The 16509-nt window shown below is 39.7% G+C and overlaps 1 protein-coding gene across 3 annotated transcripts in view; it reads left to right on the top strand.

The window, feature by feature from the left end:
* ZMAT4 (zinc finger matrin-type 4) overlaps window positions 1-16509 on the top strand; it is a 381480-nt gene that overhangs the window by 122646 nt on the left and 242325 nt on the right. For all 3 annotated transcript variants that reach the window (XM_055116502.2, XM_008976943.4, XM_055116501.2), the window contains exon 3: window positions 11966-12055. In XM_055116502.2, the coding sequence (XP_054972477.1) occupies window positions 11966-12055 (90 nt within the window). The remainder of the gene's footprint in view (window positions 1-11965; window positions 12056-16509) is intronic.

Below are 16509 nucleotides of genomic sequence, written 5' to 3'. Positions count from 1 at the left end.
CTGGTGAAACATCTAATGCCCCAAACTCTATCCCTAGTAATTCTTATTATTCAGTCAGGAAACTGCCTTTTAAAAAACTCCCTGTGATTCTGAATAGGTGATCCAGGCATCAAACTGAGAGAGAATGGAAAGGAAAGGACTCTTGCAGTTTGACTTCTGGCAGTCCCCTCTCAGCTCTCCCCAGGAGTGGGTGCTTTGCGTGCCCTCACCTCTAGAAATGTAAACCTCTGCCTGTGTTTCTCTCTGGCTCCTCTCTGGTCCTTCTAGTTGAGGGAGAGGCATGACATAGAGCTCTGGGCGTTTCTTGGCGGATGGGTACTTGCATTAGTTCAGTTTTCACCCTGCTGATAAAGACATTCCTGAGACTGGGTAATTTATAAAGAAAAAGAGGTTCTACGTGGTTGGGGAGGCCTCGCAATCATGGTGGAAGGCAAAAAGCATGTCTTACATGGTGGCAGGCAAGAGAGAATGAAAGCCAAGCAAAAGAGGTTTTCCCTTATTAAACCATCAGATCTTGTGAGACTTATTCACTACCACAAGAACAGTATTTGGGGAAACTGCACCCATGATTCAATTATCTCCCACCAGGTCCCTCCCATAACATGAATTATGGGAATTATGGGAGCCACAATTCAAGATGAAATTTGGGTGGTGACACAGCCAAACCATATTAGTACTGATTAAATACAGATAATATATTTCCAAAATATATAATCCAGCTTCTCTAGCCAGGTGGTTGAGTTGAGGATGCATTACAATTTAAAATAAAAGTCCTGCAACTCAAAAAATCTTCTACTCAACAACATGGCTAGAGATGATGGATTACATATTTCAGAAATTCTTTCATCATGCCATCAATTGAAAGCAACCTGCAAACAGACTAAAATCTGGGTCTTTGAGTAAGCAAATAGAAAAATTGAAAAGCAGGTGGGGGTTGAGCTGCAGGTGATAATGGAATTGCAGCTGGCAGCATGCGCCTGCTTCCCCTAAGGCCTATAAAGTTGGATTAAATAAAACAAATACTGGTGGAATAATCAAATATGCTTTGGAGTACTTAACTCTGTTTGGGGACTCAGAAAGATGGGATTCAAAAGAAAAAAATTCTGTTTTCCCGTCATTAGGTGAAACAAAGCTGCTTACCTATTTTTCTACAGTATTATAGCTGGCCCCAGCTGCATTGGTGAGAGAATTTTCATCCCTGCCCCTCTTCCACTGAGTAATTTTCTGTGCAAAAAACTGACTCAAGGGTGGGGAGGGCAACATTAGTGTAGAGATGGGAGCGACAGATAGGCTGTTCTGTGCACATTATTTTACACTGAGAAATGTTCTTTATAGAATTCTCTGATCACTTTTTTCAGGTTATAAATGTTATGTATTCCTAGAAGTATTTTTTGAAAATAATGTGGATACAAAATCTTCAAAAATAAAGTCACATTTTAAGTGCACCCTAGGAATTTGACTTTTAAAATATAATTTGATGAGAGATGGAGAATCCCTTTGTTCAGCAAATACTCTACTATTTTGTTTGTTTAGTTAATCCGACTTTTTCTTCTATTATTGCTCTGTTTAAAGTGAGTTTCGTTTAAGTTGTGTTTACTGTAATCCGATTTACCTAGCTACTTAAATAGTTAACGAGTATTTAAAGAGCAACAGCCCTGTGCAGAATATTTAAAGGTGTGTTGTGGGGTTGGATCAAGAGAAATAGAAGATTCACTCAAAATAACAGAGTTCAATTTGAGAATAATTAATGATACATGCTACAAAGTATAAAGTAATAGGGTAAAAAGATAATCTAATATAAAAATGTTATACAGAATAATGAGGTGATCAGAGTACGTTGGGGGAGCTCCTGGGAGCCTTGTTGCAGCTGTTGACCTTATTGGGGTTGTCTGAGAGACTGCCCTGCCTGCCTCGTCATTCACATAAGGGTGGGGACACTTGTCCGTTGTTTTTTCCCGCAGACTAAACCTCACTCGAAATCAGTGGCTATCCATTCACATGTGATCTCTCTGTGGCCCCTCTCAGTGATCCCAGGTGATCCAGCCATGCCCTCCGCCCCTCTGCCCAGATGCTTCAGGGGCCCTGCTTTTCAGGCTTGCCCTCACCAGTGGCCATCAGCCAACACTCAGGGATGTAGCTAACACCACTCCACCAGTGCTTTCGGTAGGAAGAGCTGAGGCTGCCTGGGAGGCCCGGGGCAACAGGAAAAGGGCTCTCTCAAGAAAAGAGAATCTCCCACCAGATGGAATTGCAACCCCTAAGCTTGTTCAGCCTTATGGTCTGAATTCAGATTAGGTTGTCACTCAGTCTGAGATGTCAGGAAAGGCCTTCTGCAGACAAAATGTCCCCTCTCCCCGCCCATCTGCAGCCAGGTGTGTGCTGCACGGCAACCTTCCCAAAACATAGTGTGGATTTTAAAAATTTGTTTATTTTTGATTCTCAACCACTTTATAATGTATTTTTAAATTTATTTTGTAATATCTTGTTTTTAAGTATTGCTGCTATCCCTGTTATCCTTCCCATTGTTTTCATCACTGATTTATTTTGTGAAAGTTGTACACTAATGTTCTGTTTTATGTCAAAATCAAAAGTATTTAATGAAATACTAGTTCTATTTAATGTGGTTATGGAACCAGCTGGAAACACAAAACAAACAGTGATTGTACAGCAGGCTGGACCCAGGAGGTCAGGTTCATTTTGTTACATACGCAATAAACTCATGACTTTACAAAAAAAAAAAAAGAAAGAAATCGGTGGCTATCACACTAGTCCTTGCTCTTGCCAGTGGTGAGGTTAATTTTTGGACTCCACACAGTGCTATTTTTACAAAGTGCTATAATTGTTCTTAGTCCAGCCACAAATTTTATAGAAGAAACCTGAGACATCAGAAACTGTAGCTCAGGATTGGCTCATGTTGTTTAAGATTCCACATTTCAGAAGGATTTGTTAACTTTGTTACTTCACATTACCCAGTCTTCTCTGACTTTAATACTGATCACATTGGCTTTATTTTTTCTCTTATCCCTACCTTTAACTTCTCTTCAAGGGCTTTCTGGGGAAATAGTGCTTTTTTCCCCAAACTGCAAAAGAGAGGCCTAGATGAGCCTGTGTTCTTTTATTTCTCATGTGACTCTGTTTAAAATGCACAGACATCATAGAGACATATTTAGCTCTGTACTGAACACCACAGAAAACTGTTCCTCCAGGCTTTGGTGGTAATTTAATTTTTTGAGTTGCAGGACTTTTATTTAAAATTGTAACACATTGATGTAGTCACTTGTGTAGGCAGACAGCCACGTAGATGATTACAAACATGATTCCACAATCACGGGCACTGCACATCCCACCGTACATGATTTTTTTCTCCAGCAAAAATTTGCTTTTTCCTAATACTTTTTATGGTAAGTGTTCCTCACTTTAAATGCTGTTTTAAGCATATTTTGGAAGAAACGAAGTGACCTAATTCTAGAAACATTGGGACTACCCTTTTTGCTTTTGGAAATTGAACTGATTGCTGTGTAGAAGAAGAAAGACCCCAGGAGAACATCTAGTGTAGATGGATGGCATATGTATTAGTCAGCCTAGGCTGTGTCATAACAAGATACCAGATTTGGGGGCTTAACCAACAGATATTTATTTTTTTGCTGTTTTGGAGGCTAGAAGTCCATGATCAAGGTGCCAGCAGGGTTGGTTTCTGGCGATGGCTCTCTCCTGGCATGTAGACAGCCGCCTTCTTGCTGTATCCTCACATGGCCTTTTCTCTGTGCACATGGACAGAGAGCACAATCTCTGATGTCTCTTCCCCTTCATATAAAGACACCAGTCCTATCAGTTAGGGCCCCACCCTTGTGACTTCACCTAACCTTAATTACCTCCTGACAGACCCTGCTTCCAGATACAGTCACACTGGGCATGAGGGCTGCAACACAATTCAGTCCAGAATAAAACAAATGTCCACGATCCTATAATTAAAAGCTAAGGCATGGCACCTTCAGCCACAGAAGCCTGCATATCTGATCACAGGTCAAAGGACACTTTACCAAGCTAGTATCTAGTGGATCCCTGACTCTTGGAAACAGTAGAGGAGTTAACTCTGCCTTGTCCCAAACCTCTCTTCCTCAACACACTGCCTCTGTTTGAGCTGTGGACTCTGCAGCAAGACAGCTGCCACCCTGAATCTCCACTTTTGCACCAGTTGCAGCAAACCCTCAGTTTCTTCAGAGCTTATGCTTCAACTGCAGCCTTCATCAGCTCACCTGCTGAGACGTTTCCTCCACCGTGCACTCTGTCAAATGCCTGTGGGCAATGCCGCTTAGGACTATCTCTGGTCTGCGGGCTCCCTTGCTCCTCTCTGACCTGTACTGCAGCCATGGAGTTTAGAGATGGAAGTAGATGTGTGAGGCTTTCAATTTCATTTTTTGAATGCAACGGGATCTGTAACAACATGATTCAAATGTACACGACACTTTTACACAATGGTCTTAATTCTTCAAGGGTCTTGGGTTCTTGTTCCGAGGTTAACTTATTCTTTCCTTCACATGCTCAATCACTGAAATGACAAATCTTTATTGAGCACCGGCCATGTGTCAGGCATTGTGATAGATTTTGGGGATACAACAGTGAAACCAACAGATATAATCTCTGTTCACTGAGAACCTGTAAGTTGTGGGATCTTGAGAAAATCTCTTGGTCTTTCTGGGACATATATTCCTCATCTTAAGGCAGGACTATTAGAATGATAAATCATCAGTGTTAGAATGAATCTTTAAAATGATGATTTTTCCATCTGATTATTGGAATGATTTGATCTTCTAAGTAATCTAAAATTTCCAAAAAGCATTAATAAGAAAACTTAAAGTCACTTGTAATCCATATAAACAATGCTAATCCTTTTGTACGTTTCTTCCTAGATCTTTGCCTTGTATATGCATACAGATGCATATACATTTTTGTTTAAAAATTTACATTCTGATTAGAAACTGCCTTTTAATATTTATTTCATATATATATTTCTATGTCATTGAATAGTATTATTATGCTTGCCAGTGGCTCTTTGGTATCTATTATATGGATATATTACAATATTTGTCCCTCTTGTTTTAGGGCATTTAACTTATTTTCCCATGTTTACTACTATAAATAAATGGAAATACATGTCTCTGATTGCTTCCTTAGAATAAATTCAAAGAAGTAGGATTGTTGACTCAAACAAGTTTTTGCTTTGGATATATATTGCAAAATTTCCATCCAGGAAGCTTGTATCAATTTACATGCCTATTATCTATGTACACAAGTGCTAGCTTTTTCTGCATCTTCACCAATATGGATATATATATTTTGTAAATCCTTGCCAATTTGATGGGAGAAACACATTTTTTAAATTAAACAGTTGTAAGGTAGCACTTGGATGAATTTCTTTTTGTAAGTCTTTTAACTATTAGTATTTCTACAATTCCTATTTCTATCCTTTGTCTATTTTAATGTTGTTTCTTTCTGAATAAATTTGTGAGGACACTTCTGATCTCAAAGATAGTAAAGCCATTTTCTTTTACAAGCTGCAAATATTTTTCCTACTTTGTGGGTTTCTTCTTACACATACGTATTTCAAATTTGTAGCCAGGTCCATCAGTCCTGCATTTTTTTCTTTCTTTGCTTAGAAAACTTTCCCATCACAAGGTTAAATATATTTTCCTAGTTTTCTTTTAGTCCCAAATTATTGACTCTATTTTGGGACTTTTCATTATATTCCATGTATTTGTCTGTTTATTCTGCCATTAAAGCCATATTACATTTGTTCTGTTTTTTCATGTATAAGATCTTTAGTTTCTTTTTTTTCTCATTTTACTTTTTATTCTAAGCATTCTAGAAATTGTCTCTATCTTGACTTCTACATAGATCTCCTGTGTTGATTCTGCTATTAAAGTGAAAGACCTTCACGATTAAGCTATGATGTTTTAAATTTCCGTTCTGCATTAACTCAGACCCTAATACCTTATCTCAATCTGTTGTCTTATCTCATCTTTCAGCTTTTACCCTGTTGATATTTTCTTGAATTAAATGACAAAAAAGTGCCATTTAAAACTTCTACTTATTGTAGTAAATATTTTGCAAACAATTCCTTAATTTCCTTGAGAGTTTCTCAAAAGCCTTCTTTCATATTTTTTTCAGTTTTTTTTTTTTATAGATGCCACCAATCTTTGGCAGAGCAGAAGGTTATTAAGGCCAGCCATGTTTCCCTGCTATGTGTGGTTGGCCTTGGATCTTTCCAACATCTACCTAAAGCCTTTTAGAATCTTCTGATTTGATTTTAGCACTAGGACTCAATTAAAGACCATTTCAGTAGCCCAGTGGCCTGGGCAGGAGGTCTGGGACCTGGCACCTCGGGGTCTTCCAGCAGAGGAGTTTGACTTCTTCCTTCCCTATGTTGGAGAAGCCTTCCTTTAGGGACCAGCTTTCTCTTCCTAGAGTTTTAGTTGACCCATCATTCACTCTAGGTACAGGGAGTTTCTGTGCCCAATGTTCTTCCCCTGACAAATAAGAGAAGATACATCCATTTGGAAAAGAGTTCCATTCGTTAGAGGGAATCCCCAGCACTTGTGGTTTTCTATTTGTCTTGTCTGCATTTAACCCTGCCTCCTAGTGAGACCATGCTGCACCTTTTCCAGGGCTCATCCCTGGGACCCTCAGTGAAGGGATGCTTCCTGGGGTTCTGCCAGGATGCCCTTTCGTTTCATCCTGTGTGATGGAGTCCCTCATCTCGCATCAGCCGGTTGTTTTGCAGGAACCCCAGTGTTCTAGATGTTTGGTGTTTGCTGTCCTTTCCCTATTGGCTCCTCTTCTCCCCGGAATGACCTCAAATGTGGTGGCACGTGAGAATCACTCTTTGTTCCAGGTTTTCCTGTTTTATTGAGGTCCTCGGCTTATTTTAGCTGGTTTCTAGAAGAGGTATAATTAGATCCTTCTGATGAAATAAGATGGTGGAAGACTTATTTAGGAAATCAGAAATGGATCTTAAAGCTTATTTGAGATAACACCTCTCCTGCCAGCCTCACAACTGTGATTCGGGGATGAAATAAGATGATGAACGTGGAAGGACTTTGAAGACTGCCTGAAGCATTATGCAAATACAAGGTTGCTTTGTTATCGCCACGTTTTATGATACCAGAAATCGGTAGCCCTGCTGGAAGTAAATTTGAGTTGTGAATTTTTTTGAGGCATGTGTGATAATGGAAGATGGTTATTTAGGTGAGGCAAAAAGCCATTGTATTTCTATGTGTTTCACCTCCTTCTTTCACAGCAATACATCTGAAATAGAGGTTTGTCTTGTTCTTTATTCCCCCAAAGAGAAGGCTGGCCTGAATTTCCATTTTAGGCTATTTCCTTGAGTGCCAAGAGATTGTTTCAGCAAAAGAAACTAATCTTCAGATAGGTCTGTCCCCGCACAATGCCTAGGATCGGGGGTAAAGGCTTTAATTAAAATGGAAGAGTTGGTAATTTCTGGTTGATCTGGGAAGCTTAAAGTTGATGTGGTTTGAATGAAATAAATGAGTTTTGCTCAAAATGCAAATATTAATGCAAAAAAGATCCTGGGATTGACTCTCAGTGTAATTGGAAGAGATTGTTAATTCTTTTTCATGTCTTTTCCCTTAATGTAATGGTTCTTTTTTTCCCCCTGAAACTCTGTAATATATACATTTAACAAGTGAGTATTAAGTATTCTCCTTAAAGTTCTTTTCACTTGGCAGTTTGCCTGTCTTTTCAGACTCTTAAAAGCAGTGGAAATTTTGGTACTAATAAATCTTGGGAAAAAGTAATAAGGATGTGTTTTTGCTTGTGTTTATTTGGATGACGTAAGAGCCAGTTTCAGATGTAGCTTTTCCTCCAGTCCTTCACAGTGTAGTTGTGCGTATAGCTTAGGCCCAGCCATCCTCTAGTCTCTATTTATACACAGAAAGTGAAAGTGACACTTATGTACCCTGGCATATGTATGTACTAAAATGAAGTTTTAAAATTGGAAGTAGCATATATTGCTCTTGGGTTAAGAAGGCTCATCTAATACCAAGTACTCCAATGAAACAGAAATGCATTTTGAATGTTAATAAGACATTAACAAGGGTTGATGAAAATGTGGACAATTATACCAGTATACATTAACAGCATTTCTGATCAGTGATGCTTTTTACTAATTACAATAATTGTGGGTAAAAAGTATACATAATGTGAAATCAAAATGGCTTAAGCATTGCAAAATTATTATTATTATATTTATGTTATAGGCAAATTTGTTATAAAAATAAAAAATAAAAACCAATCATACTCCCCATATCCTAATGAATCATGGGTTTTTTTTCTTTTTCTTTTCTACCTGTATTATCTACTTAAGCACTTTTGTGTAATTGTAATCATAGTATCTGTGCAGTTTTGAGTTTAGTATTTTTCTTTCAACATTCATTATATATGTAGGTACATATATATGTATATATAAAATATACATTTAAAAACCTTTATATATATGTGAGTGTGTGTGTATATATATAAAGTTTCTTCCCCCCCCCGCAATTCTCCCTTTAACACAGGGCATGCCACGGCTGCTTTATCAGCCTTCTGTTGTTAAATCTGCAATTGTCTCCCTAATTTTTTGTTCCTATTTAGGTAATGCGGCAATGGATATCTTTGTTTCAATTAATTTTAACTTTCTTGTTGTAGGAAAGTTTTTGTTCATTTGTTTGTTTTTTAGAATAAATTGAAAGGAGTGAGATTACTGTGCCAAATCTCATAGAATTTCTAGTAGGTACAGGGTAGAGAGGAGCCATTTAGAGGAAGACACTGTAAGTGTCTCAGAGAGTCTCATTTAGAGAGAGAGGTGAGAAAGCCAGGAAGAAAGGAAAGGATGGCTGAGGTGGGCGGCTCACTTGAGGCCATGAGTTAGAGACCAGCCTGGCCAACATGGTGAAACCCTGTCTCTACTAAAAATACAAAAACTAGCCAGGCGTGGTGGCACGCTCCTATAATCCCAGCTACTGGGGAGGCTGAGGCAGGATAATCGCTTGAACCTGGGAGGTGGAGGTTGCAGTGAGCTGAGATTGTGCCATTGCACTCCAGCCTGGGCAACAGAATGAGACTCTGTCACACACACACAAAAAAAAAGTGAGAGAGAAAGAAAGAAAGGGAGGAAGAAAGGGAGGGAGGGAGGGAAGGAGGGAGGGAGGAAGGAAGGAGGGGGCTCCCTGGCAGGTCTCCATCCTCAGGTGCCACAGGCCTAGGTTGGAGGCAGGGCAAGCTGTAGAAACCCCAGGAACGATCTGCAGGGAACCTCTTTCCCTTTGTCAACCAACGTAATTTGGAAACAGCTTTGGATTTGAGTCAGGCTAATTGGGAATGTGACTCCACACTCGTCCCCCTGAGAAGTCTACAGATTTTCACTTCCTGCTGGAAGTTGTGGGCAGGGAAGGCAATGAATCTGGTCCAGGCACCCTGGGGAAAGCAAAGAGAGGGAAAAAAGGTGCCCAGGGAAAAGGAATGCTGCTAAATAATGAACTAGGATGCCTCCGCCATCGTTCCAGAATCAGGTGGTTATTTGCCAAAGCTCTGATTTTCCTCACAGGAAACCCTAGGCAAGGGCACTGCTTGCGGTGTAGCCATTCCTTTTCCTGCCAAAACTGGAGGTGGGGGGCCCCGAGGGAGGAAAACAGGCCTGTACTGATCAAAATCACTAATAAGCCTCAAATCCCAACATCTCACATCACTAATGGCTTCATATCAGAGCTTGGCATTTATTTTCCTTTCCTTTTCAGCCAATGGGTTCTGACTAGTTTGTCTAGCTGTAATTAAATATCTCAGTGAACTCTGCCTTTACTAGAAGGTCTTTTTAAAAGAAATGGAATACTTTAGATTAAGAGGAAAAAAAAAAACAGCCACAAACCAGGCCGCATGATGAGATTTCCAGTTTTGCCATAATTTCATTCTCTGGAAATCCAGAGCTTTAGGAGATTGATAATGCAGGGAATGTGAAAAGAAGTTCCTCTATGGTAACAAATGTAAAATTGAAAATCCACTTCAGCCACATTTGAGCTCACATTGTTCCCACTTATTTTTCCACCCATTATCGTCTGCGTGCTTTATCACCAGCTCAGGTTCTGTCCACATTCAGCATCTTGCAGGTTAAATGTTCCTTTTTATTCTTTTGACTGTAGTAGTAGTCCCAATATAACCATGACTCCTTCCTTACCTCTAAAATACCCTCAGCAAAATGGCAGAAAATATGTACAGATGTTAGTAAGCTGCAAATTTATTTGCAAAGAGAAAAATATAAGCCTGCATTGTCATTTTCAAAAACATGTAGAAGCCGCAAAATAATGTTGACTCATCTGACATACATCTACATGTCTGTTTCTCTTAAAAAATCTTCTAGACAAAAACAAACAAACAAACAAACAAAAAAAACTCCAGATGACCTTGGATTAAAACCTACTATGTAACCTAGAAATGGTGCTATAAGTGTTGACAATATATTTCTAAGTCACATTTCAGTACTTTTACACATTTGTAAAAATTTTTCATGTTTCATTGGCACTTTTAAACCCATTTAAAGGCCTTAAAAGTGTTCAGGGATTGTCTAGAAGCTTGGTCTTGTTGCTCTAGACAGAATATAGGAATTAAGAAAGTGATGAATGAGGAAAATGGACAGGAAGGATTTACAATCTATCCTGTAAACAAGATGCACCTTTCTATGTGTTCTCTGAAAATCACTTTGCCTTCACGGCTGATTCATAAAAGTAAACCACCATCCAGGAGATGGGCTAGGATGCAACTGTAAATAAAGTCATAGTGGAACAAAAGCCTGGAAAAGAAGGAAATAACCTCTGAGTAAAGGAAAGGGAAGGGGGATTGGAATTAGGGAACAATAGATTCGAGAGGTGATGCAGTCAAGAGTGAAAAATGTTTAATATTATGCAGATTGCAATTTTTCATATGCAATGTCTCATTTGATTCTTATGACACCCTAGCAAATATTGTGGTATTCATTTTGTACATGGAGAAAATGTGACTCATTCTGATATAAACACATTCCAATAAGAGACTGGCCTAATATCACACAGCTAGGAAGTGGTAGAGCTGGAACCCAGATTCTGAATGTGTGATGACTCTTAGTGTTCTTTTCACTCTGCCATCCTGCCTCAGGTAGAAACTTGAAGTTCTAACTGTATTCTTTAAACGTGATGGGAATCCGGGATGAAACTCTCAGTTGAGCAAAGAAGAGGAAATAGGGAACAAAGAAGGCATCAGTTTCTCCATGCTGGGCATGGACCAGTCAGTATAGCCAGAAATCAACAATCCTGCTAATTCCAAAGAAAATGAGTCTTTATTTGCTCAACTGCATCATCTGCTGGCAGGTAGCTTAGGCTGTGGTCAGTCCGCAGACTGACATACAATTCTCTTTAGTTTGCTCATGATATCTGACCTTAGAGAATCCCATCCCTTTTGATAGCTTATTAATGAAGTCTGTGTGTGGGAGAGCCGTGAGAAAAGGCTTCTACTGGGGGTGAGGTGTACCAGGCTCCCAAGGAGGCATTGTCCCCAGACCCTGAGGGCAGGGCAGCAGTAGTGAGAGAGATCACTGTGCCTCTTCTTATCACAATTAATGCTTATGTTATTTCCTTTGCTTATTTGTTTTTATTTTTGAGGAAAACTAAATATAGTATATTATCCACCCTAGGCTACATGATTTCAATGCCTTCACCTTCTTCATTACTGTGTTTTCTCATCCTGAAATTACATTGGCTTTAGAACTTGGGGCAAGCCACTTAACCTATCTGAAACTACATCCTACATCCCTCACAGGAGTATGCAGAAGTGTCTTCTACTGAAAATACATTTCTTTTTGCATTTGCGGGCACTGGCTAGGTTTCAAAGGTTTTGAAATGGCTTATTTTTTACAGTGTCTGCTTATGCTTTTCCTTCCCAGAGTCGAAAACATGCAAGCAAAGTCCGACTGTATTACATGCTTCACCCCAGGGATGGAGGGTGTCCTGCCAAGAGGCTCCGGTCAGAAAATGTGAGTATCTGGTACCACGTGATATCCTCAGATGATTTGTTCTGTGTACTGAGAACTTTGCAGGTGTAGGAATTGTAGTCTAGTCCAGATTCATAGAAAAGCTGAGTGAGTAGAAATAGTTCTCACTAAATATTACAGGTACTATGATATATATCGAGGTTTTTTTATTTTCCTGCCAGAACTTGCCCATATAGTATTGGAGGAGTTTTTGATGACATTGCACTGGGACCATAAACAGTGAGAATACACAGAGGTTGTGGGGCAGAGAGCAAGGCTGGGTAAGGGGAAGCAGGACCACAACATGATGAAGTATTAAGAAGACAGGACCTCAGGGGCAAATCTGTCAGAAATATTAGATACTTCACTTTTTACATACTTTATTTTTCCTCTGGTGTATAAAACAGAATGTCTTGTTTGTTAATTTATAATGAAGAGTGTGCATATTTTGCAAATAAAAATACCCAGGCTTCTTGATCCCTCTCTCTGAAGGAACATTTGCTTGGGAAGACAAGTGACAATTATAAAGTCGCTTTGAGGGAGTCAAGTCAGAGCAAAGGGCTTATTTCAGCCAGGCCAAGGCAAAGGCTGATGAAATAAATATTCCTTCCTCCCAGCAGGCGTTACTTTTCCTAATGAGTAGAATATTCATATCCACCAGCTGCAGAGGCTCCTCCTGATAAACACTGTGGATTAAACACAGAAATTCCTCGCCCTTTGAGTTAAGAGGAGGCTGCAGGCGTAGAATTTATACCCCACACCATCCGTGTGCTTGTGATCTTGTTTTCTTTCTGCTGCCATGTAGATGACGGTTTTCTTTTCTCATTAAAAATTAATACATGATCATTGAAGAAACTTTACAAAACCTTCACTTGTGTATTTTTCACAGGGGATAAAAAGAGGGAGCAAGAGAACTGCCTATGAGCAGAGGTTGTGAGCATCAGGGCTGGTGTTTTTAACAAATTCTAAGCATGCCTCTTGGTGTCACAAAATGAGCTGTTCATACACAGACTAATCTGGAACACTGCAGATCTGTCTTTACTACCTTGTTGAAGCAGCCTTTAGAGCTTATTGGAAGCAAAAGATGTCTTGAAAACTTTGCAAGCTGCTAAGAGCCGGGACTGAGTCTAGTTTTTTTTAGCCCTTAGCGTTAGGACCCTGGGCAAATAATTGATCTCTTGAAGGCCCAGTTTTCTCAGTCAGGCAGGCCATAATCATCATATTTTACTTTCCTCACTGGACTATGGTGAACATTAAATGAAGTGGTAGATAGGAGGCGTACTGTGACTTGCCAAGCATCACATGCAGGCACTGACAAAACAGCTAAATAAGACGCAGTGTTGCCTTAAAGAAATTCATAATGTAGTATGGGAGATTGACATTGTATAAAGAGTGGCTATAATATCACAGCATAAGTGTTTATTAACATCCTGCACAAAGAAACATGGAGACAAAAGGCAAGCGGATCATGCCAAGGGGCTCTGGTCAGGGAAGGTGCTCCTGAAGAGTTGGCATTTGAGCTGGAGCTTGGGGGCATGAATGGATTTTACCAGATGGAGGCCGCAGGAGGGAGGGAGGAGGATACCAATTTCGTAGGCACATTCCTCTCAGAAAAACTTATTAAGCCATGGGAGAGTTGGCCTACACCAGCTTTTATGTAACCTCCGAACTCTATGGCTACTGGAATTGTGCTTCCCATTGGGAGAGTATCTATTAGCAGAAAGAATAGAATTCGTTTTTTACTTCTTGAAATTATCCAGCAATCAGATCTGAATCCCTTCATATAATTTAGTGTCTTATGCTAATGGTCAGAGACAATGGGGTTCACGGCCACTTGACAATTAGCTTAAAGTGGCAAAAAGCTTAAAGTGGCAAACAGAGATGACTGCACTCAAGCTAGTGTTGTATTTGTACAGACTCAAGATGGTCCTTGCCACTCTGGTCAGGTGCACAATCCCCTTTAATCAAGCTCTGGTGCTGCCAATAACCGCAAGGACAGTTTACAGTGGGAAAGATGTTTGGATTTCAGAGCAAGAAGCATCTGTTTGCATTCTTTATCAAAGTCCCCGTGGAAAACTTTTTTCTCTGCTGTTTCCTGGGTTTTGAAAAACCTTGATCTACCAATGATTTATTTATCAAATCATTTTTCTATAATTTATTGAGCATAATATAAAAGCAAACCAGTAAACAGAAAAAGCAATAAAATCATCTTACTTTTTGAGAGTGATAGTTGATGCTTTTGTTACACTGTGTGTACATTTGTAGGTGAATATATACTTTCCGCTATGCATTTTGATCTATTGGACACAGCGTGGAAGTCACCCCCAATACTTCTCAGGGGCTTTAAGAGTGTATATTGGTAATTATATGAATCAACTTTCTTTTGTACAGGCTTATACCTAAGAATTGAGAGACTGAATATATAAGGACGTTGTCTGGAGAATAAGAAATGATGTCTTATTTTTGGGCATTGAAGCCATTGCTGGGTCCGGGGCCAGGGATGACTGCCGTTCTGGGTGAGTGGGTGCAGTGGCTCACACCTGTAAACCCGGAACTTTGGGATGCTGGCAAGAGGAACACTTGAGGCCAGGAGTTCAAAACCAGCTTGGACAAGATAGTGAGACCCTGTGTCTACAATTTTCTTTTTTTAATTAGCCAGGCATGGTGGTACATACCTATAGCCCCCGCTCCTCAGGAGGCTGAGGCTGGAGGATTGCTTGAGTTTAGGAATCAGAGGCTGCAGTGAGCTATGATTGTGCCACTGCACTCCAGTCTGGGCAACAGAGTGAGACACTGTCTCTAAAAATAATAATAATAATCATATCGAAGGTATAGATTTTTCATAAGGCCCAACTGACATAAGTCATATTTATTTAGCATTTTGTTTTCAAAGCACTTTCTGCATGTATTATTATTACTGATACTCTCTCCACTAGCACGCTGTATTCTCAGAAGGATATAATAACACTTTATTCTACTCACCTCACTTCCTACTCAGATTCTGTGCTCCCGGGGGCTGTGAGAGGTTTGCATCCCAGTGTTAACTGATTGAGAAGAGCATTCACATCTGCCCTGAATACCACCAGTGTATGGCTTCTGTAAACAGAGAAAATGTGTTCCTGATTTCCCACACCCTGACCATGTATGAACCCTGCTCCCACCCCATTCGTAGGAACTCGAAATTTACTTACAAACGCAGTGAAGGGCCTATTATACTTCTAAGGTCTATTGTTGCCATTTCTACTTCAGGCCATTTGGCTTTTGCTGTTGTTGTTTTAAACACCCAAATTCATTTCTATCTTCTGTTTTGACATTGTCAGCTGTTTAAATTTTCTCTTCACATGCTTTTATCTTTAGAATCCTTACTCGGATCTTACATTTTTTCCCCCTGGAAGACATTTTTCCCTTGGGGCCACAGAGTAAAATTAAGTGAGAAATAAATTGTTATGGTCAATTGCCTTAGAGAAATTTTCAGTAATCCCTCCAGCGTTAGAGACAGAAAGGACTTCAGTGTTCACGCAGTCCATTGAGAGTCTCCGTTTTTCACCCTTTTATTATCTTCACACCCATGGTTCAGATGCTTTGGGAAAAAATGATCTGTATGGGAAACAGCATTTTTAAGTAAAAAAGGTGATTTAGTTTTACCTGGGTTTTTTTGTGTGTGTGTGTGATACTTTGATTTTTGCAAAATGTAACTGCTGACCAAAATCGCAAGTCAGTTTTAAGTAAACAGTATTTTTATGTGGGGTTAAGATAATTCCCTCTAAACATAGAGAAGCTTGGCATTTGGTTAGTGTCATCAGTGTTATTACTCTCAATATACATGCTTTCCTTCAGATCTGAAATATTCTGCATAGCTTGAGAAGCTGAGTGTCACTTTTACAAGTCCCTAAACATCCTAGAGTCTAGATGGGGAAGAATCAATCTAATCTAAACCCTTCTTATTACAAAGGTGAAAATAAAGAAGTACCATGACTTGACCAAAGTGGTCAGACCTGAGATTAAAATCCTGCTTCCCTAAATGCTATTCCTAGTCTTTTCCCACATATCTTGAAGTGGTGTCTTATTTTTCGGCCTTGTAACTGTTATGGGGTCTGGAGCCAGGGAGCACTGTTGTTCTGGGCAGGGTAAAAATAGTGGCTGGCTTTTATCATGCACTTTCCACACATGTTCTAAATGCTTTATATATATGAGTGATCTTTCATCTTCACAAGCCCTGGAGAAGGCAGGAGTTGTCACTGTCCCCACTTAGCAGAGAAGCAAACAGAGAGATTAAGTAATTGACTGTGATCACCCAGCTAGTACTTGACAGAGACATGGCTGGAAAAGTAGAAAACAAAAGGAGATTTACTCTGATACTGTAAACTAGCTCCACAACATCCCATCGTAAGACGATAATGAGCATCTGCAAAGTGCTGGGGGACATGGACACCTTCCCCAACACAGATCAGGATCTA

This window comes from Pan paniscus, chromosome 7, assembly GCF_029289425.2.
Source record: "Pan paniscus chromosome 7, NHGRI_mPanPan1-v2.0_pri, whole genome shotgun sequence".
Lineage (NCBI taxonomy): Eukaryota > Metazoa > Chordata > Mammalia > Primates > Hominidae > Pan > Pan paniscus.
Note: the sequence above shows the minus strand (reverse complement) of the source record. Positions and strands in the feature narration are given on the sequence as shown.